This window comes from Halichoeres trimaculatus, unplaced genomic scaffold (genome assembly GCF_033239565.1).
Source record: "Halichoeres trimaculatus isolate MK-OKI-2021-1 unplaced genomic scaffold, fHalTri1.1 fHalTri1_scaffold_4, whole genome shotgun sequence".
Taxonomy (NCBI): Eukaryota; Metazoa; Chordata; class Actinopteri; order Labriformes; family Labridae; genus Halichoeres; species Halichoeres trimaculatus.
In genome coordinates, this window is record NW_027437182.1 from 2,961,886 (window position 1) to 2,983,316 (window position 21,431).

The window sequence follows — 21,431 nt, forward strand, 5'->3', positions numbered from 1 at the left end:
ACAGCCATAACAGCACCAGCGTTACTTTTCGGAAAAAAATTGATGCTACAAAAATATGAGAAATGATTAAAAATCAATGATGTGACAAATCTTTGACATATCTAAGACTATGGTGTCACGTAAAAAACCTCTGGTTTCTGATGGCTTTTTATATAGAATATAGGTCATTTCGTCTTTAACCCTCCCATAATCAGTGATGTTCTATCAGATTAATTGCCCTTAAGGTATTAAAATTTGTAAATTATTTTTCAATGCTTGGTAGTTTTGAGCAGGGCAGAAGTGAATTAAGAGATTTGTGTGGAAAAAGTAGAAAAAAATACTGATTGGATGGGTTTTTATGGCAGTCAAAAAGTAAGTGGCTGAAAACACCCTTAACAGCCCGAGCGTACAGTAAAGTTGTCCACAGTGACTTTTAACCCTTTGAAATTTTTTAAAATCATATTTTCAAAATGCATGTAAAAATAAGGTTCCTGCCCAAAATTCATTCAATTTGCTGTAATACAAGAAAAGTTATGGTCAAATAACTGATACAATTTTACCCCAAGTGGCTGTTTTCAGCCATAGCAGTGCACAAGGGTTAAATAAAATATCAAAAAATGTAAATTAAACTATTAGAGATTAAGCTTCACTTGTCTGTTAATATGAATTTATCTTTTCTAGACTGAGAAAGGCCGGGTAAAAAAAAAAAGTTATTGGACAGTTTTAAGGAGAGAATTGGACAAGTTGGTCCTTGCAAGAAAGTCTGCAAAACAGAGAGTCTGCCTAATCTCCAGAGAGTCACATGACAAATTCAAACACTGCTATTGATTCTTTAAGGTTTTCTTTCTTTTTTAATGTATTTCATGACAACTGGGATGGATTGTGGGATTGCAAAAGGCAAAAAAATTGGTATGCTGCCTAGAGGCAACAAAGTACCGTATCACCCAAAGTTGTTGGAAATTACATTAACTATGACAACACACATTGCCTTCGTGACTTGTTTGAGATCTCCTCAGTTTGTTTTCTCTCTTCCTGCAGAATGAATACAATTATAAAATTACGCCTCAAGAAATTGCTCATCGTTTTGCTTCTGTCAGCACTGGCTCTGTGGAGCCTGACGTTAGTCAGCATGACGGACAAACAGACCTCTGAACATTCACCACCACTTGAAGATATTAAGACTTTCCACAAGTACAACATCAACTGTAAGGCCATATATGACCTGGACCCTGCAGAGTTGGAGAAATCACGCATCATAAGGGAGCAGCACATTGTTCAGCACACAGATGAAAGTCTGTTCCAACTCACCTTAGACTGTCCAAAGTTCATCAGGGCAAGAGGTTATGACGATGTGTGTGTGTCTAAGGAGGAGAGAGATTTTCCCATAGCTTATTCGATGGTTGTGCATAAATATGCCTGGATGGTGGAGAGGCTGGTCAGAGCCATCTACTCCCCTGCTAACATCTACTGCATCCACTACGATGAAAAGTCTCCAGATCACTTCAAATCAGCCATCGAGGGCTTTGTGCGCTGCCTGCCAAACGTCTTCATCGCTTCTAAGCGAGAGATTGTCTATTACGCCGAGTTCAGTCGGGTACAAGCTGATCTCAACTGTATTGATGATCTCTTGAAGTCAGATGTTAACTGGAAGTATCTCATCAACCTCTGTGGCCAGGATTTCCCCCTCAGAACAAACAAAGAGCTGGTGTCAGGTCTCAAAAATCTAAAGGGATCAAACATGCTGGAGACAATTCTACCGAGGCACAAGGCCGGTAGATATTTGAACCACTACGCGCTGACAGGCCCCTCTGAAAACAACAAATGGCTGGTGAGAACAGACCAGTTGAAGTCTCCACCTCCACATAGTATCCAAATGTTTGTTGGCAGCGCCTACTTCATCTTGTCGAGAGAATTCATTGTTTATATGGACTCCTCAACTGTAGCCAAGGACTTTCTGGCATGGACAGTGGACACCCTAATGCCAGAAGAACACATCTGGGCTTCGCTTGTGCGAATTCCAGGTGTACCCGGGGAGGTGCCCAGATCCCATCCTGAGATCACTGACATGATGAGTAAGACCAGGATGATGAAGTGGTCATGGCATGAGAATCGCCTTTATCCACCATGCACTTCCAAACACATTCGGGGTATTTGTATTTACGGTGCAGCAGAGATAAACTGGTTACTTAACTGTGGTCACTGGATTCTCAACAAGCTGGACCCTAACGTGGACCCTGTTACAATTCAGTGCCTTGAGGAGATTCTCGAGGAAAGACGGGGGCTTTCTGGCTGTTAGTGGAAAATCATATCTTTATGGATTTCAATCAAAATACTTTTCATTTGATTATCCCAGTGATTCATTAATAATATGATGTTTTTGTGTTATGTCTGTTCTACTACATCTCAGTTTCATATGTATTGTTTCTGTTGCTGGTCTGCTGGATGTATCTCCTTTATTAGAGGCTCAGGATTTAGACGAGCCTCTCTCCCCCATAGCAAGCTATGGAATGCTCTTCCGTTCACGTCTTTTTGCTTCATCTTTAGGCGAAATTTTTGATTCTTTTCTCTTCCTAGAACTTTGAGAAAAAAAAAACAAATTATACATCAAAACATGTGGTTTGGCCGGGAATGATGTGCTATGACTTTTTTGGCTGTTGTGCCAATCTTTGGCTGAGTTATTGTCCAAAAAAGGCGAAAAAATGTCTCATAAGGAATGAATGGAAATCTAGGACTCTCTCTCCCAGATTTCCTCTAACTTTGAGATGCTAAAACTTTGGCTTGCTTCCACTTACAGGCACCATTTTTGCCTCAAAATGTTTACTGATCTTTCAGCCCTTCAGCTTTGACCTCACTTGTAGATATCTTTTACAGTTTTTGAGATTTCACTGTTTAAGCATTATGAACTTTTCAGTTTTTTCCCTCAAACCTCAGCTCCTAGAGTGCGGAACTTCTTCAGCTAGAGTGAGACAGGCTGCTGCTGAAACGTTTCAACTGTTGTGAAGAAATTGTCATAACTTCCAAAATTTACCCTGTAGAAAAATAAAAAATACATTAAAATGTTCTCTGACTTCTTCTGTTTCTTTCAAAGGGAGTATTTTACCAAAAAAAAATGCTCTGTTTTGCAAAAAAATACCCAAATGTGAGAAAAAACCTTGTGCCTGCAATCTGGGTGTAATGTTATTTTCTGACCTTTTTGTCTTCTCAGCTCCATTCAAAACTACATTTGTAGATAGCTGTCCTGCCCTCATTTATAATCCTACTGACTTGGAAAACACATCATCGTGTTCATCAGAGTCTCCAGATTCTCACTATGTTATCATTTTTCTTCTAGCCTTAAGGGTTTCAGCATGAATGCAGGGTTTTCTGACTTGTGTCTAACCCAACACTCCTGCTTTAGATCTATGGGCACAAAGGAGTTCCGGAGTTCCATTGACACATCACACCCATTGTGACATCATCACTGTGGTAACCACACAGCTGTGTATACTGACTGATGATGTCATTGAGGGACAGAGAAACACGTGTTTGTTTGTTAATGATGCCTAAACAGCCAACACACACACACACACACACACACACACACACACACACACACACACACACACACACACACACACATACTGCCTTCTCTAATCCTCTTTTTATTTCTTCCCCTCATACACACAGGTACTTTTACATGTTCTTATATACTGATTTGGGTCTTGGGCTTTGCAAAGAGCAACACTACCCCATGTATCATGTGATGGTATTTACCCAAAGCTGTACCACGTATATGATATACACAAAATAGTGTTTGGAGCTAGAAAAGTATATATAAGAGAGTGTGCGCGCAAAGTGTGCAGGACTGTGAATAAGGTACTTTTGACCTCACTTAAAGTGATACTCCGGGATGGAGCAAGTTGGGTCCTATCATAAGGTTTAGGGCAGAAATTACCCCTACAGCAGTGATTTTGTGCAGCAGAAGCCCAGAGCGCTCACACCAAACACCCTCTCCCTGCTCCTCTGCCGGTTTCCTCTGCACTCAGACGGGGCCATATTTTACTTGACCAAAAACACAAATAAATGGACTCCCACCAAAAAAATCTGATATCAGTCTGCATTCACGCTTTATTAAGATAATTTTCAGTGCGCTACTTTCACACAAAAACACAGCTAAATAAGGCTCTAGTCCTCATCTCTCATGAGCTAACGATGCATCAGATGTGAGCAGCACTGCACTTATGTCCATGACAAATTTCCCTTCGGGGACAATAAAGTTTATCTTATCTTATTTTCTTAAACATTGTGATAGGACCCAACTTTTTCCATCCCGGAGTATCACTTTAAACCAGAAACCAGAAATGTATGGAAGTGTTTGGTAAAGTCAGTCTCAGACATGTGAATAAGGTATGGTGACATCCCTCCTGTGTTTCTAAACTATTTCAAGAATGCAAAATATATAGAAATAGAATAGAATAGAAAATACTTTATTTATCCCCGAGGGGAAATTCAGGAGTCACAGCAGCAATCAAGAAAACAAAAGTAAGAAAGTGAATAGAAAGTGTAAAAAGGTCCACAAGAAAATAGATGATGACAGCCCATCCACCTCTCTCCAGCCAGCCTCCACCTCCACAGGGTCCAGGACTGAGCTTCTTCAGCTCAGTGTGTTCAGTCTCTGTCTCCTGGATCCTGTCTGCTCACAGCAGGCGAAGCTTCTCTAATGTGGCGTCCGATGTCAGCACCGTCAGCCACGTCAGCGAACAGAACGATGCCACTCTGCCCTCCGGCAGCCCCTCTGCGTCTAGGCTAGCACGGCTAGCTCGTCCATCCCATCAGAGATAGATCCCACGTTCCCAACAACGATGGATGGAAGGACAGGTCCACGTCGTCACCTCCTTCTCTCTCTCTCTCTCTCTCTCTCTCTCTCTCTCTCTCTCTCTCTCTATATATATATATATATATATATATATATATATATATATATATATATATATATATATATATATATATATATATATATATTTAATCCTTTGAATAAGTAATGTTCGTCAGTTTCATCATTATGAATCAGCAGCCTACAGTTTTTACGACAGAGCAAAGTTACTCAGACTAAACAGGAAAAACTGGCTTAATGCTGGAGTGCAGATGATGAGTTACAGAAATGAAGCCTGCAGCTTTGGAAATCTTTATTGAGGCTCGTGGAGTTGCTGGAGCCTGTTGGTGGAGAATGTCTCGTAGAGACCACTAGTCTGTCTTAGAGCTACCTGGGGACAGGGAGCACATGCATCGTTTATCAAGTCATGTCCTGTAGTTTAAGGGTGTGTCCATGGCACCACCTCAAACTCCAGAATTTGGCCATTAACCAAGAAATGATTTCCCCCTCCTTCGTATGAGGTCTAATCTGCTTCAAATTTCACACACACACACCATCAAGGTCCACCTCCCAACAGATTTATAAACCTCAGCTCTTGTAATAGCGCCATCCTCTGGAAATGCATGGTAGTGTCTTTCACAAATGTTATCCAATCTGTTTCAAACTTAATATCCCTGGTGAAAAAAATGTACTTTATTGTATTTCAATTATATACATTTTTTCAAACGTATATTAAAAATGTATTTACACAAATTATTTTTGTTAATATGCAAAAAGTAAACTAACATAATGCTTTTACGCCAACACTTTTAACACACTTTAAAATAGTTACACTATAATGCACTTAATAGAAATATATTACACAAAAACACTTTTTTTTATTACTTTTTACTTCAGGACATTCTTTTGGAAAGTGTTCAATAGCATTTCTATGAAAACACACTTGTCTTTTAGCCTGTGGTATACTGGTAATACATTTGCAAGAATGTGTAAGGAAGAAAGTATAGCAAAGTAATAATAAAGTATATTGATTATTAACTACTGAATATGCTCTTTTAGTATTTGGAAGAAGCTAAAAGTATAATTGAGCATATTATTACCACAGTAGGAATACCCTAAAAGTACAAAGCTAATATATTTTTAAGACACTAAAAATAATTTTAATGTATTTAAAATACAACCAAAACACTCTTTAATTTAGCTAAATTAACATATATTAGTACATATAAAGTTGGATACTAAAAGTATACAGAATATACTTTAAGTTGTTCCACTTCAGTACATAAAGTGCTTTAAATAAACGTTAGTTAGTAGTTGTTTTAACATATGCACAGCTGTATATATTTCAAAGATGTGAACAGTCGCTCTGGTCTCTGACTCTTCGCTTCTCTTGGTTCCAGAGTCGTGACGTCAGGACCTCTGTGACATTTCCGACGGCGTGGTTTATTAGTTTTCCTGACCTGATGTCATGAAAGGTCAGGAGCAGTGAGAGGCAGTGGAGTAGTTTGAGCTGCCAGTCACAGACGGATTATAACGTCACATCCCACCCTCCACATTTCCTCCAGTGTCCTTTGACGTCTCTGCTCGTCGTGTTTGACTGTATTTCACCTGTACCCCACTTTCAGCTGCAGCAGCGAAGAGGACGTCCATTTTGAGGCGATGATGGATCCGTTTAAAACTCTCTGCTGTGACAGCTGACGCTCTGATGGTGGAGGTGGCGTCTGCAGTGACTCATCAACTGACTCTGGTGATTGATTTCAGGGTCAGTGAGTCTGATTCCTTTCCTCTGAACTTATCCCTGAGTGCAGCCCGCTGGTGGGATTTTCACTGAGTTTGGTTCAGTTTCCATGGGAAAGGAAAGAAAAAGTAAAAAGGCAAATTGAAAGGAAAGAGAGAGCGAGAAGGAGAGAAAGGATATCAGGAAAAAACTAAGGAAAGAAAAGAAAAGGAAGAAAGAAAAAGAAAAGGATAAATATTACAGGTTAGAGTAAAAGGAGTAAAAGAAAGAAAGAAAGAAAGAAAGAAAGAAAAAGAAAGAAGGGCAATAAGGAAGGAAAAGAATGGAAAGAAAAAAGTAAATTTGTAATGGAAAGGTAAGAAATAAAAGTAAAGGAAAAAATGCAGGGAGAGAAAATGCTTCCAATAAAATGTAAGAAAGTAAAGGAAGAAGACAAGAAAAAAGACAAAGGAAAGAAAAAAAGGGATAGAGAAAGGTTTCCATTTAAAGGCAAGAGTAAAAGAAATAAAAGGCAAAAAGAAAGAAAGAAAAAAGGAATAAAGAAAAAGACAAGATTTCAAATTGAATGTAAGGGTAAAAGGAATAAAAGGCAAAAAGAAAGAAAGAAAGAAAGAAAGAAAGAAAGAAAGAAAGAAAGAAAGAAAGAAAGAAAGAAAGAAAATTGTAAAAAATAAATAAATAAAAAAAAGGAAGTAAATAAAGCAAAGAAAATTTAAGGAGAGGACAAGAAAAGACGAAAGGGGAGAAAGAAAAGGAAGGAAAGGAAAGGAAAGGAAAGGAAAGGAAAGGAAAGGAAAGGAAAGGAAAGGTCAGAATGGGAAAAAAGTGAAGAAAGATTAAAAAGAAAGGTAAAGAAAGAAAAGGAGGGGAAGGAAAGAAGAAAAGGAAAAGAATGACTGGAGAATATCAGAAAGGAAAGGAGGGTAAAGGAAAGACAAGGACTAAATTGAAAAAAAAAAACTTAATAAAGAATGGAAGAAAAGGAAAGAAAGGAGAGAAATGTATGATAGGAAAGGAGGGGAAGGAAAGTAAGAAAAAGAACAGGAGAATATCAGAAAGGAAAAAAAGGAGAGGAAAGAAAAAGAAAAAGGGAGAGTAGTAATGGGAAGGTAAGAAAAAAGTAAAGAAAAAATGGAGGGAGAAAAAGGGTTTCTATAAAATAAAATAAAAAAGTGAAGGAAAAGAAAGAAATTAAGGAAGAAGGCAAGGAAAAAAACAGAGGAAAGAAAGGGTGAGAAAGCCTGGGAAAGTCAAAGAAAGCTGTGAAAGATAAGAAATGATTAAAGAAAAGAAAATTGTAAGAAAAAAAGAAATAAAGCTATTAAAGAAGGGAAATGAAAGGAGAGGACAAGAAAGAGGAAAGGAAAAGAAATAAAAAGAAAGGTAAGAAGCAGAAAAAATAGGAAGGAAAGGGAAGAAGGAGAGAAATGTATGAGATGTACAAAAGAAGAGGGAAAGGAAGGAAGGCAGAAAAGGAAAAGAAGGACAGGAGGATATATAAAAGGAAAGGAAAGAAAAGGAGAGAAATGTATGAAAGGAAAGAAAAGAAAAGGAAGGACAGGAGAACATCAGCAAGGAAAGGAAAGGTAAATAAGGACACAAAGGAAAGAAAAGGAGGAAAAGCAGAGAAAGACTTGCTGAGAAAGGAAGAGGGGAAGAAAAGAAATGATGGAAAATAAAAGAGAGACGGTTTGGAAACACAAAGGCTCAGGTAGAAGTGACAGCAGGAGGAGCATTGGGCAGGCTCTACCTCTTTCAGCTCTCACCTAGACTCAGATCAGAAAGAAAAATAAGAATGAATGAAGGGAAATGATGCAGCCTCGGGAAGCAGCACCTCAGACTGCAGAGTCTGCAGAACAGGGGGCGAATCAGAGGCTTCTCCCTCCAGCCACGCATTCCTCCTCCGGACTCCACAGAGCAGAGACGGTGGGCTCTCCGTGGGTAGTTCTCATCATCAGTGCGTGTAACCGCCGCGGGGCGCTGGGTCTGCACAGTCACACATGCTGCGCTCCTTCCTCCAACATTTACGCGCTTTGAGGTCGTGAGGGGAATGCTGACACATCGCACATCGTGAGCTGTCGTTTGATTTTTCCTTCACTTTTTGTGGATGTAGCACAGATTCAGTGCGCAAAAGTCTCTTTTCCTTCGTGCGTAAAAGCCGTCCGGTGCGTGACGCGAGCGTGCGTGAGGGAATCACAACTGGGTAAGTTTTCAGATGCACCGAGGAGGTTCTGTTGGCATCTTTTCGGAGCCTGTCGGATCAATAAAACTAGGATTATTTTAAGCTCTGGGGAGTCTGGAATTGTCGCTCTGATCCGGATTGTTGCGCATGTCTGACCCCTCAGCGTCCTGCGCAGCTTGAGTGCTCGAAACGATGTTTTTATGCAACACGAGCGCCATAAAGGACTGGAGCTATTTCCTGTCCCAGATTCTGCCCCTGATGAATAAAACCACAGGCTTGGTGAGCATGGACAAAGCGGAGGACGTGACGACCACCATGGTGACAGCTCTGCAGCCGGACAGCGCCATGAGTGCGAGCAACCCTCCCCTGGACTCCAACCATACCTCAGGCATGGAGCACATCTTCCAGTACTCTTACTCTGAGAGTGACCTGCTCTACACGGACTACAGGACCCCCGCACGGGACCCAATGCCGCTGCCCAAAGCGGTTCTGTACCTGGTGATGGCTGCGCTCGTGGTGGTGGCTGTGGCGTACGCGATCGTGGGACACATCGTGAAGGATGTGGTCAATGACTTTGTGGGTATGTGACCTCTTTTATTTTCATTCCTCGCTAACAAACCACAAATTTACACTTTTACATCTGAGTAGCTTGGAGTTAAATTAACTGAACTTGACTTTTTTCCACATTCCCTCCTGGAAAAATCCAGCTCCTGCCCTGTTCCCCCCTGAGAGTCTCTGTTTACTAAAGACCTAAAAACAAGAACAACAGCCTGAAACTGACAACACTGACTCCAACAGCTTAATTCATTTATGTAAGGAGTGATGCGGGGACTCTCTGAAGCAGGTTGCTGAATTATTAAATGCACATAATGACCGTTTTAGGTAACTTGCCTGGTGCATCAGTGAAAGCTATCAACAAGAATGTGAAATAATCACCGCTCTGCTTTGATTTCATCATGACCTTGTGTCTGAGGCTTCTGGCAAACTTCATCATCAGCCGCCTGCACTGTAAAAAAAGGATCTTCAATCAGTTGGAGTGATGAAATTATTTTAATCAATCGAAGTTTCCAATGTATTTTCATGGATCACATATTAACTTGAAATTCTGATGTAACTTAAAAAAGGAAACAGTTGGATTAACTTAATTTATTTCTTCGATTGGTAACATCTAAATGAAGTAAGTACTTTGAAATAAATTCAATATGATTAATTAACACAACTTAAAAGGTCAAATGAGCTCATTTTTAATTGTTCTCAAATCAACATTTTGCATTATTCATTATCATTTTTAGTTGTTTCAACTCAACAATTTGCAAAACCCAAAAGGAGGGAGGAGGGGGCGCTGTGGATATGAGACCCTGCTGCACTTTAAAGTGACTCTCCAGGATGGAACAAGTTGGGTCCTATCACAAGGTTTAGGGCAGAAATTGCCCCTACAGCAGTGTTTTTGTGCAGCAGAAGCCCAGAGCGCTCACACCAAACACCCCCTCCCTGCTCCTCTGCCGGTTTCCTCTGCACTCAGACGGGGCCATATTTTACTTGACCAAAAACACAAATAAACGGACTCCCACCGAAAAAATCTGATATTGGTCTGCATTCACGCTTTATTTAGAGAATTTTCAGCGCGTTACTTTCACACAAAAACACCGCTAAATAAGGTTCTAGTTCTCATCCTGTTGTAAAACGGCACTACCTCCGCTGCAGAGCCACAGCTGGCTAAGAGGCGCTTGCCGCTTAGTGTATAAGTCCGCGTGCGCGGGTGCCAGATATAAACAAACGCAGGTAGTCTGCCAGGACGAAGAGACACGATGAGAACTAGAGCCTTATTTAGCGGTGTTTTTGTGTGAAAGTAACGTGCTGAAAATTCTCTTAATAAAGCGTGATGGCAGACCGATATCAGAGTTTTTTGGTGGGAGTCCGTTTATTTGTGTTTTTGGTCAAGTAAAATATGGCCCCGTCTGAGTGCAGAGGAAACCAGCAGAGGAGCAGGGAGGGGGTGTTTGGTGTGAGCGCTCTGGGCTTCTGCTGCACAAAAACACTGCTGTAGGGGTAATTTCTGCCCTAAACCTTGTGATAGGACCCAACTTGCTCCATCCTGGAGTGTCTGTGCTCCACAGCATAGGCTGCCTGGCTGCAGTGAGGGCTCCAATTAAAGTACTGTCTCAGTAATAGTAATTTAAATATAACTGAAGACAAAAACCAGTTTTTTATTTCTGATCATAATTTTAGCCCATCAACTCATTAATTAACAACATAAACAGTAAACCTTAAAAAGAAAAAAAAATAGGTACATGGTCCATGCCACAGGGCACAGACAGCAGGTCTGTGCCCTGTGGAGCACAGAAAGCCTGTGCCCTTGGCAGGTTAACTTCTCAATATACAGCAGGGTTGAATATTCACTGCATTCACTTATTGTTAGGCGATTAGCAGTTCTCTCTTCTCTCTTTGTCCGTGTCTTTAATTTTTTTGTAATCTTTGTATTTGGAGTGGGTCATTACTTTCTATGGTTCATTTGTTGGTCATGGACACCAAACTGGTTTTGTCTTCAGTGATATTTTTACTATTTTTCCTCCTTTGTTTGTCTGGAGATCCCACATGTAACCAAAGCTGCATTGTTGACATGTGAAATCAGCTGTTAGCAGCCTGTAGCATGTCAGTGCTAACTGGTGCTAGGCCGGATGTTTCCCCACAAGGTGAGGAGAAGGAGGTGAGGACGACGTGCTGGTTCTCAGGTGTGAGCTAAGAAGTGACGACGTGGACCTGTCCTTCCATCCATTGTTATTGGGAACATAAGATCTATCTCCAATAAGATGGACGAGCTAGCCGTGCTAACCCAGCAGCAGAGGGAATACCAGAAGGCAGAGTAGCATCATGCTAGGATCCAGGAGACAGAGACCGAATAGACTGCTGAAGACGCTTTTTGCTCTGTCGATACACTTTCTTACTTTTCTTTTCTTGAGTGCTGCTGTGACTCCTCCTGAATTTGCCCCCAGGGATAAATTAAGTGTTTTCTATTCTGTTCTATTTCCTTTTCACTCACGGTTGAAATCAAGTCAGTTCAATAGGCTGAAAAGTAAACTTTACAAGTACAATAGACATAAAGTGAACTCAACTTAAGACTTTTAGTTCTATTTACTAACCTTTCTTAGTGCAGTGGTTTCCCAGATTCTTTTAAGTTAGCTTAACTCGTCACATTTTCACAGTGAAACACCTCGTCATGTTTTGCTTTGAAGCACTAAATTTAGTTGGTCCAACTGTTTCCTTTTTTCAGTGTGTGAGAGAAAGGGAGAGGCCTGCTGCTGCTGCTGTTTCTCTATCTTTGAAGAGTTATACATAATAAATGAAGAGACGAAACAATGAGTCTGTTCTGAGGACACGAGTCGTCTCAAAGTGCTGACTGGACCGGTTTGTCGGCTCATTACTTCAGAGGAGTCAGAGACAGATTGAAAATGTCGCTCTCCTGGTTCACCTGGGGCAGATCAGGTCAGGGATGCTCTCTGGAGACGGTTTTTAACAGCAGCACTGTTGAAGTTTTGGTAATTTAGCTGTTCTACAGCTGTGTTATTTATCACCCAATAAGAAAAAGAGTACTAAAGTGGTTGTGGCATGAGCTTATGACACATTTCAAAGGGAATTTGTCGGAGGAAATTATGTTGGCATACAAAAAACATTCAGGGCATGTGCCTAATGATATACACCTTTGAGATTTTTATCTTCATTTATAAAACCCCAGATCACACAAAACACAGATTCGGTCTGGCATACATTTACCATACACATACTTTCCCAGTTTTCAGAACCCTTCTTTTGGGTCCTACCAAAATGGACGTCATCTTGCTCAGCTCGAAGTGAGTTCGCCACAAAACCTGCTCCCCCTGGTGGCTGGCTACAGTCAAAAAATCCATCTCCCCAGTCATTCCAGATGGGCTGTGGCCAAACTTTAAAAAATCAATACACCTGGTAGAAATGTTTCTCACGTCTGATTGTTGAGGTGATTTGAAGATATCATTTGGCTGTCTTGTATTCAAGTCCTCTGCAAAATGTGTCACTATTATTACTAGTAACCTGAAAAATGTTCACTAGTAGTACTAGTGAACTACGAAAACTACAGGCATCGTTTATAAACCCTCCTACTTCATTTGCATAAAATCTACCAGTACTACTAGTGACTCTTTCGGCTTTACTAGTACTACAAGTAATCTACAAACAGTCTACTAGTACCACTTGTGAGAAATTTGAGTTTACTTGTATTACCAGTAAACCAAGATTTTGTCCTACCAGTAAAGGTTTTTGATGCACTAGTGCACAAGTAGACCTTACTAGAAAAGCAAAGTCATCTGCTAGACCAGGGGTGGCCAACCTGTGGCTCACAAGCCGCATGTGGCTCTGAACCTTTTGGTGTCTGGCTCTTCAATCCATTCCTAAACATATATATATATAGAGAGATAAATATATATAGTTATGAGTAGTGGTGTGCTGATCAATCTAAAATATTGATATATTGATGCCTACATTGGGATTAGTATTGATCAATACTTGGGTGATGAGATTGATACTTGAAGTTTCGGTTTCTCTTCTCTACAGGTGCTCCTCTCAATTGCTCGTGCTTGTAGCTATCTATCTAAAGATAGATAGATAGATAGATAGATAGATAGATAGATAGATAGATAGATAGATAGATAGATAGATAGAAAGAAAGAAAGATGGAAATGTACTACTTTTCATTTTATGTCATTTCATTTATGTGTGAGATTCATGTGAAATGTGGCTCTTTGTAGTACCATGGTACATTTTTGTGGCTCTGGGTCTCTGACTGGTTGGCCACCCCTGTGCTAGATAATAATGTGTTACTTAGGGATGGGTACCGAATTAGGTACTTTTATAGGTACCAACTGAATTCTGTCAAAAGTACCGGGTACCAATTCATGTAAAATCAAAATATACCATGTTTAGGTACCTAAACCCAGCCTTGTGACTGTGAGGGAGAGGAAGAGTAGGAGATTTTCCATGCTGGACATGAACACAGCATTGCAAGGTTGTATATTGAAGAATAAATTTGTTACATTGAATTTGTTCATATTTCATGATTAAACAAAATGATATTTTTTACCTGGCATCGGTACCGTATCGTTTCAAATGTGAAAGGTACCCATCCCTTGTGTTACTAGTTGTACTAGTAAAGTTTTGATTTTCACTAGTGTCATTTTCCAAGTCTACTCGTACTAGTGACATAAAATTGTTTACTAGTAGACAATTTTGCTTTACCAGTAAGGTCTACTTACACACTAGTGCGCCAAAAACCTTTTCTAGTTAATTAAGATTTTGGTTTACTGGACTTTTTGTAGTGTACTAGTCCTACTAATAAAGCTAAAGGAGTCACTAGTAGTACTAGTAGAACTAATGCAAATAAAGTAGGAGGGATTATTAACAAATGCAGCACCCTGATTGGTTGTCATATTTCCAAAAGCCAATGGGAAGCCTGGATTGTTTTTTCCATCCACTTATTAGCATAAATGGCTTACTAGTAGTACTGGTGGTAATTTTAAAGTCTACTAGTAGTATGAGTAGACTTAAAACAGTCTACTCGTACTACTAGCAAACGTTTTTCGGTTCACTAGTTGTACTAGTGACACTTTATGCTTCACCAGTAAAGTCTACACGTGCACTAGTAAACCAAAGTTAAGTACATGTACCCTAGAACTGAGCATTAGTAGAGCTGAACTATGGCTGATATCACTGATACTAGTTTTATGCTCAAAGGCCTTTCCTTAAGGGTTGATGGGTGAACATCTGAAACTTTTTTTAATGACAGGTGATGTAAGAGGTGCGCAGGAGATAGAGGACCCCGCCACCATGTAAGAAGAGGTGTGACCAGAGCGCACTGAGAACACAGGGAGCGGAACAGCCGGCAAAAAGAGCGCGTGGGGCACATTATGAGACATGACAATACGCCAGTGTTGGGTGGCGTTTTTTTTTTTTTAGAGTTTGTGTTAAGGGGGGGTTAGCTAGGACCGCCCCTGGTTGTGTCTCCTAAAGCTGCTGCTCCTTTCAGGACATTATCCTTCTCCTTTGTTTTGCACTTTTTTGGACAATTTTGTTCACAAGTCAAACAGGAAGGACACAGAGAAATTGAAAATAGATTAACAGCTCACTGCTGCAGCTACTACCACTTCTAGGGACAACCTAAAGCTGTCAGCTGAAGAGGAGTAGTAAAGCAATATGAGCTCTTTGAGACGAGCTGGTGAGCGTCCGTCTCGAGCTTTGTTTATGAAAATCTCAGCAAAAGCCGCCCTGAGGCATCAACCTCAGCTCTCTGCCTTTTTGCTCATATTACCACACCTGTCAGCTCGAATTTAAACGGCTTCTGATTCGTCTGTTTCCATCCCGTCATAAAGAAACAAAGAGCCACTAACACGTCTGTTCTCTTCCTGTTGAAGGCGGAGGCCGACCTGAAGGTGACGGAGGCAGAACCAGTGAACCAGGTAAGAAATAACAACGCTCACGTGGGTCACAGTCTGCTGCACTTATCTGCGCCACAGAGACACGCTGACCCCTCAGCGGGTCGGCGGGAACAGTCACGTGACCTTCTCACACGGACACTTTCACACTATGGGACCTCCTGGGTGTGCTGCTGAGGTGTAAATGTTTTCAACCCTCAGCAGGATGTGTCAGGTTTTTAAAATTGTGCAACAGCCACGTGTTAATGTGACTTAAAGGTAGACCGTTTTTGGCCTCCTATGTTTCCCTCTGTTTGTTTCAGAGATTAAATGAAGCTAAGCTGTAAACATCCTCTCTGATAATCTCACCGAGCAGGTTTGGAGAATCTGAGGAATCCCTCTCCCCCCGCCTGCCGTCTGCTCCTCCCGCTCTGGATGTCATGAATAATCTCAGCTCCTCATCTGTTGATGATTGATGTGTCCCTCTTCAGAGAGGCTTCAGCACGCCTGACAGGCCGGCGGTGCTGCACACGTCTCCCGCAGAAACAATTTTATGGTGCTCTGCCTCTAATGTGAGAACAAAGACTGGGCCCATCATAAACTTTCTGTGAGATGAAGTTTGCAGCATCGTTCTGCTTCTCTTTAAACCGCGAGGTCACAGGATTTTGTATGAAACACAAATGTTTCATTATAGATGTGGCTTTACTTTATAATAGTTTTTAGTAGTTGCATCAGGATGTCTAATTGGATCCATAACTGATGTTTTTCAGAGCTCCAGACTGACCCCAAACTGTTGCATTTGAGACGACAAAAAACTGAAATCTTATCAAGTGTTTTTTGTCTTATTAGGGGCTTGGGCTTTGAATTTTGGTTGGGCGACTGCTCAGGGGGCTTTGAAAACCCCCCCACAAATTATACATCAAAACGTGCGGCTTAATCGGCTATAGTGTGCTGTGACTTCTTTCACTAATTTGTAAAATTTTGGCCGAGTTATTTGCAAAAAAACACCGGAAAAAGTCCCATAGGGAATGAATGGGAATCTTTGACTTTCCCCCGTGAATTTCTTAACTTTGAGATGCTAAAACTTACGCATACTTCCACTTACAGACTCCATTTTTCCTGGAAATTGTTCACTGATCTTTCGACTGTTTATGTTTGAACTAACTTGTAGATATCTTTTACAGTTTTTGAGATTTCACTGCTTAAGCAACATCAACTTTTCCGATTTTGCCCTGAAATCTCAGCTCCTAGAGTGCGGAACTTCTTTAGCTAGAGTGACAGAGGCTGCTGATGAAACGTTACAATGTTCTCGAACAAATTGTTGTAACTTTGAGAATCTTAACTCCAGAAGAATAAAAACACATTTAATCATTCCCTAATTTCTCCTGCTACTTACAAAAAGAGTATTTTACCAAAAAAAAATTACAGTTTGGCCAAAAAATGCCCAAATGTGAGGAAAAAACCTATTTTCCTGTAACTTGGTAATGTTATTCTCCATTTTTAATTTTTTCATGAACTATTCCATCCCTAGTCTGTAGACAGGGAGGACGTCTCAAGTTGTCTTAAGGTATCACTATTCACTAATCCTTTTTTAAGCGGTTGATTTTATCTTTTTTTTCAGTTTAACTTTCATTACTAATGTTGAAAAAAGAATGAAAAACAATATGACGTAATCAGCATTTAATGATATAACATTAAAATGAACTGAATGTTCGTTTCAGTTCGTCTCCGTACGACGCATTTTCTGGCGTTTCCACTGACTGATCCTGGGACAGATCCCCAAATAACCGAGACGAGCCGTCACACTATTTGGGACCCCCCTTTTTGGTATGGGTGCCAGACTGAACTGATCCGCTCTCTGAAGGTGGAGCTACAACACTGCAGACGGTTGATTGATCAAAAGAATCGTCATTTCCTGTGCGACAGCGGCTGTATTTCTCCTGGCGGCTCACAGACTTCTCTGAAACAAAGCTTGATTGTTCTTTGTATCAAAGAGCTACATGTCAATCACAGAGAGGACGAAACGCTGGATGTCTTCCATCTATGCTCTTTGTTTACTGTGTCGTGTTTTTCTTCTTTGTTGGATTTATTGGTGGGGTAAACAGCGTCGCGCTGCTATGGCTGTGGAAACGCAAACAAGACCAAAATTAACCAAACCAACCCATACCAGACTGTACTGATCTGGCACTCAGCTGATCGTTAATCCTCCTCGCGCTCATACAGGAGTCACCTTTCTTCTCTCTTTGGGACAGAAGTTTTAGTTTGTCTATCTTTCCTCTCATTCTTTAAAAATCATCAGAGGAGTTTTCCTCCAGCTTTTGATGATCAAACCTGAGAGTCTGTCAGCTTTCATATCACAACGCTACTGTGTGTCTCTGTGCAGGGGCGTGTCCAGACTTTCAGACTGGGGTGGCTCGATGGGGGCAGGGAAGGTGCACACTTATAAACCGTCACCATTTATCTTATTCAACTTCGCTCCCTGATTTAAGAACTATGAATGACTATGATTGTTTAGATATTAAATTCCAGTTTTTGGTTTTATTATAAAAACTGTATGATAGATAATGTGCGTCAGCCAGTCTGTTATTTTAAAGAAGAGCTTTTAAGACAAAATTGAAAAGATAAACCTTTGAATTACTACACAAGAGACATTCAAATCAGAAATAGAAAGACAAATCAAAGAACAGCAGTCATCTTATCATCAGCCACCCTACTGACTGCTAACATGTAACGGATGGTGACTGCAGGTAACACTAAAGTTCCATTTTCTCATAATGTAAAAGGTTAAGTCAGCACCTGATCTCTACCTTCTCACGCAACAAACTCACTCCTTTCTCTTTCCTCAGACTGGGTGTTCGACTCTCGCCGCCTCCAGAACCGCAACAAGCCAGAAATAAACTGCATCACCAACAACCTGAGCAACTCCACCGAGCTGGTCGAGCGTCCCCGGCTCCTGGAGATGAACTACGTTTCTCTGAACCACACAAACTGCCTGAGCGCGGACAGAGCCGAGGACGTCGTGGACGCCGTGGTCACCGTGGACGAGACGCTGCTGCAGCGACCTCCTGATACCTAACCGTCACCGTCCAACCTCTCCTGAGGGAAACACATCGATGGCTTCTTTAAGTGGATCTACAAACCCAGGTCTACCTGCTGTTTTGTCCACTGCAGGTGGGCTCAGATACCTGTGAACTGTTGAGCAGAAAGCTGGATAGTGGAGGCATGTGGTCCTGATTCTGGACTCAGATTGGACTCCTCCTGTGGAGATAAGCTGTTACTGAACACGCAGACGTTTTTTAGCTGTTTTTTTCCTCGTCAGTGTCGCTAGGCTGTGATTCCTGTAAAAACTGCCGCTAGAAACCACTTTACCCTCATTTCACAGGATTTACTTTGACTTTCCTCAGTGCTGTGAAACTCTAAATCGTCTTTTTCCTCTCAGAATAGTCACCGTATGACAATAAATGAATTGATGTTAGCTTTACGAAAAGTGCTTTGATCACTCCTGACTGCAAAAAATCATACATGACACTTCCTGCTCATACTTTCTCTTGACATCTCTGATTATTAGCATCATCTCTCTTTGGTTTCCCTTTGTTTTGTCACTGTCTAAGGGCTATGAACTGTTTATGAGGCATTTTTGCAGGTGTCTGTTCCAGCTAATCTTGCAAATTTCGGAGATACAAAACATCAAACTGATCCTCAAGCTAATGCACATATACTTCTTTGTAAGGGCATTAATAAAATGTTGTAAAACAAAAAGTTGAGAAACAGAAACTGAAGAAAAAAGAAGAAAAAAGTGTATTTTTATTTCACCACCAGAGGTCACTGTACTCCTGTACTAAATCAGATAATAAATACACATGGGTCAAAGCGTTCATGCTAACTCTTTTGCTGTTGTCTTATGCAGTGTTGTGCATGAATGAGAAGGAATGAATGTCATTACTGTATCAGTTTGTCTTCAGTTTATTTTTCTTCTTCCTTTTTGTTGGATCATTTAGCGGTTGGCGAATAGCTGAAGGTGCATTACCGCCACCTACTGGACTGGAGTGTAGATTACCTGGGCTGTGGGGCTGTATGCGTCACATGTAAACAGATCAGCATGGAGGAGGAGAAGCCCAGAAATGAGGTCTTTTTATTAAATTGTCACCCTGTTTAAAAACCAAGAGGAGTTCATTAAACCAATGTTAGCATTAGCGTTAGCTGCAGAGGGCAGAGGGGGTGAACTGTTTGACCTGCAGGTGAAAAGACTGAGGACACATTTTTATTTATTTGCCTTTTGGGCCCAATAAGTTCTTCATCTGATGGCATAACAATATATTTTCTGATTCTTTAAGTGACAGTACATTCATATCATTTTTTATACTTTATAAAAGTAGCATCTGGTCATTTTAATTATGTTCAAATATGTTGTTTCTTTGTAAATATCTTTAAGCAAGCAATAGTCATCAACTAAAATAACAACGCATGTTTAGTTTTGCTAATTTTACTATTATGCATTTCATGCTTTTATTTTCAGAGTCATCGATTAATCGTAAATACAATCGTTGAGTAATCGATTACTAAAATAATTGCAAGTTGCAGCCCTAGATCATTTAACACACTCATATTTTCTTGAATAGTGACCTGAACCGCTCATGAGCTAAACGTGAGTGTAGTTCACCCCGACACTTTCCGTACATCATGAGACTGGCAGTAGCTTTGAACGTTTGCTGGAGTTTAATGAACAGATCATAAACACTGAGACTAACAGGAATCAGAACAGAAACCTGTGGTGCTGAGATAGCATACAGAGATTGAATTACTTTGAGAAGTGGTTCGAGGGCTTGGTGTTAAAGTATGTATGCCTCTGTTGAAAAAGAGAACTTGCAGCAAAAAATGAATGTGAACTAATTCTTTTGAATTGTTGTGAACTGAATTTGAGCTAGCTCACTGTTTGTGTAAGCTAGCACAACTCTCTCACATTCACCGTCACATCACTCTAACCAAGGTGTGTGTTTGTTTTTACCTCCACCAAGGAGTTTGTGTCTGTGAACAACTCAAAAAGTAACAAATGGATCTTGTTGAAATTTTCAGGAAATGTTCAAAGTGAGATAAGGAAGAAGTGATTAAATTTTGGAAGTGATCTGGATCATCGTCTGGATCCAGGACTTTTTTAAAGGATTCTTTATCATTGTGAGATAGAGCTGTTTTCACCGTATGTGGATATAATTCCACATGGTCGGATTGCTTTGCAAAACAATACAAGACAAGGTCACCATCATTTCTGACAGATGTTAAAGTACGATCCAGATCCTGGTAATATTCTGGATACTAAGATCTGGAATATGAAATATGTACTGGGTCATCATCATTTTCAACACTGTCAGGAAACAAATTATCGTACAAACCTGCGACTAACACCAAATTGCAGCAGACAGTCTGCTGAAAGGGAGTATAACATTAAAGTAGGACTAAAGTGTTGGTGACAATCACACAGTATGCTTGGTGGAGGTCTGTGCTCCCTGTGTGCTTTTCGAAATCTTCTTTTTAATTCTACATTTTGTTCAACACGACTTTCTACATGTAGCTACATGTCATAGAGACTTTGACATGCCAAGAATCAAACGGGAAGATAAGAAGTAGCATTTCAAATCAACCTAATTTGGTGCTGATAATCTGATTTTAAACTCTGGATTACAATCAGGGCCTGTATGCACATCAAGTCATTAAACAAACGGGCGTTAGCCGCATGCACAACTGCAAATAATCGGCCAGTTAACTAATCACACTATGAAAGAGACACAGGTGCAGATTACATCATAATTCAGGGAAACCTCCTGGAAAAGCCCATCAAACAAACTCCAACTGTGCATGCCTACTACTCATAAACAGCAATAAACCTGGCGAGTGGTCACGGTGTGACTGAGAGAAGTTCAAGAAAAACATTTTTCAGACGGAAAAATGGAGATTTTATCACAAGAATACACATAGATGAACAGCTGTAAAGCGTCAGTCAATCAGGAAAACAAAGAGAAAGAGAAAGTTTGGCGATCTTGAAAATGTAAGCAGTAGAAAAACTCAATAATAAAATCAGTATTATGAAAGCTGCTTTGAGGAACAAGTGATGCAGCAAAGCCCCAGTACCTCGATGAATAACTTTTAAAGCAGAGAAATCCAACATTTCACCACTAACATCTTAAAGGAACCAGACGCATAAAAGCAAAGAGTGAATCAAACTTGGTAAACTGACGGCAGCGAGCCTCG

At 40.5% G+C, this 21,431-nt stretch overlaps 2 protein-coding genes across 2 annotated transcripts; both read left to right on the forward strand.

The window, feature by feature from the left end:
* The first annotated feature begins 1,108 nt into the window (after nucleotides 1–1,108).
* Nucleotides 1,109–2,275, forward strand: LOC141788775 (beta-1,3-galactosyl-O-glycosyl-glycoprotein beta-1,6-N-acetylglucosaminyltransferase 4-like). The gene is made up of 2 exons (XM_074667835.1): nucleotides 1,109–1,751; nucleotides 1,818–2,275. The coding sequence occupies exons 1-2, from the start codon at nucleotides 1,109–1,111 to the stop codon at nucleotides 2,273–2,275; spliced, it is 1,101 nt and encodes a 366-aa protein (XP_074523936.1).
* Nucleotides 2,276–8,378: 6,103 nt separating this feature from the next.
* On the forward strand, nucleotides 8,379–19,001 carry LOC141789255 (uncharacterized). Its single transcript, XM_074668616.1, has 3 exons — nucleotides 8,379–9,331; nucleotides 15,189–15,233; nucleotides 18,035–19,001. Exons 1-3 carry the CDS (start codon nucleotides 8,944–8,946, stop codon nucleotides 18,262–18,264), a joined length of 663 nt encoding a protein of 220 aa, XP_074524717.1. The 5' UTR covers nucleotides 8,379–8,943; the 3' UTR covers nucleotides 18,265–19,001.
* Nucleotides 19,002–21,431: the final 2,430 nt, after the last annotated feature.

Excerpts from the sequence above, each read along its gene's own strand:
- LOC141788775 (XM_074667835.1), top strand. The coding sequence starts at position 1,109 with ATGACGGACAAACAGACCTCTGAACATTCACCACCACTTGAAGATATT. Across the intron at positions 1,752-1,817 it reads TCTACCGAGGCACAAGGCCG|ACCAGTTGAAGTCTCCACCT; the intron begins GTAGATATTTGA and ends TGGTGAGAACAG.
- LOC141789255 (XM_074668616.1), top strand. The coding sequence starts at position 8,944 with ATGTTTTTATGCAACACGAGCGCCATAAAGGACTGGAGCTATTTCCTG. Across the intron at positions 9,332-15,188 it reads TGTGGTCAATGACTTTGTGG|GCGGAGGCCGACCTGAAGGT; the intron begins GTATGTGACCTC and ends TTCCTGTTGAAG. Across the intron at positions 15,234-18,034 it reads AGGCAGAACCAGTGAACCAG|ACTGGGTGTTCGACTCTCGC; the intron begins GTAAGAAATAAC and ends CTCTTTCCTCAG.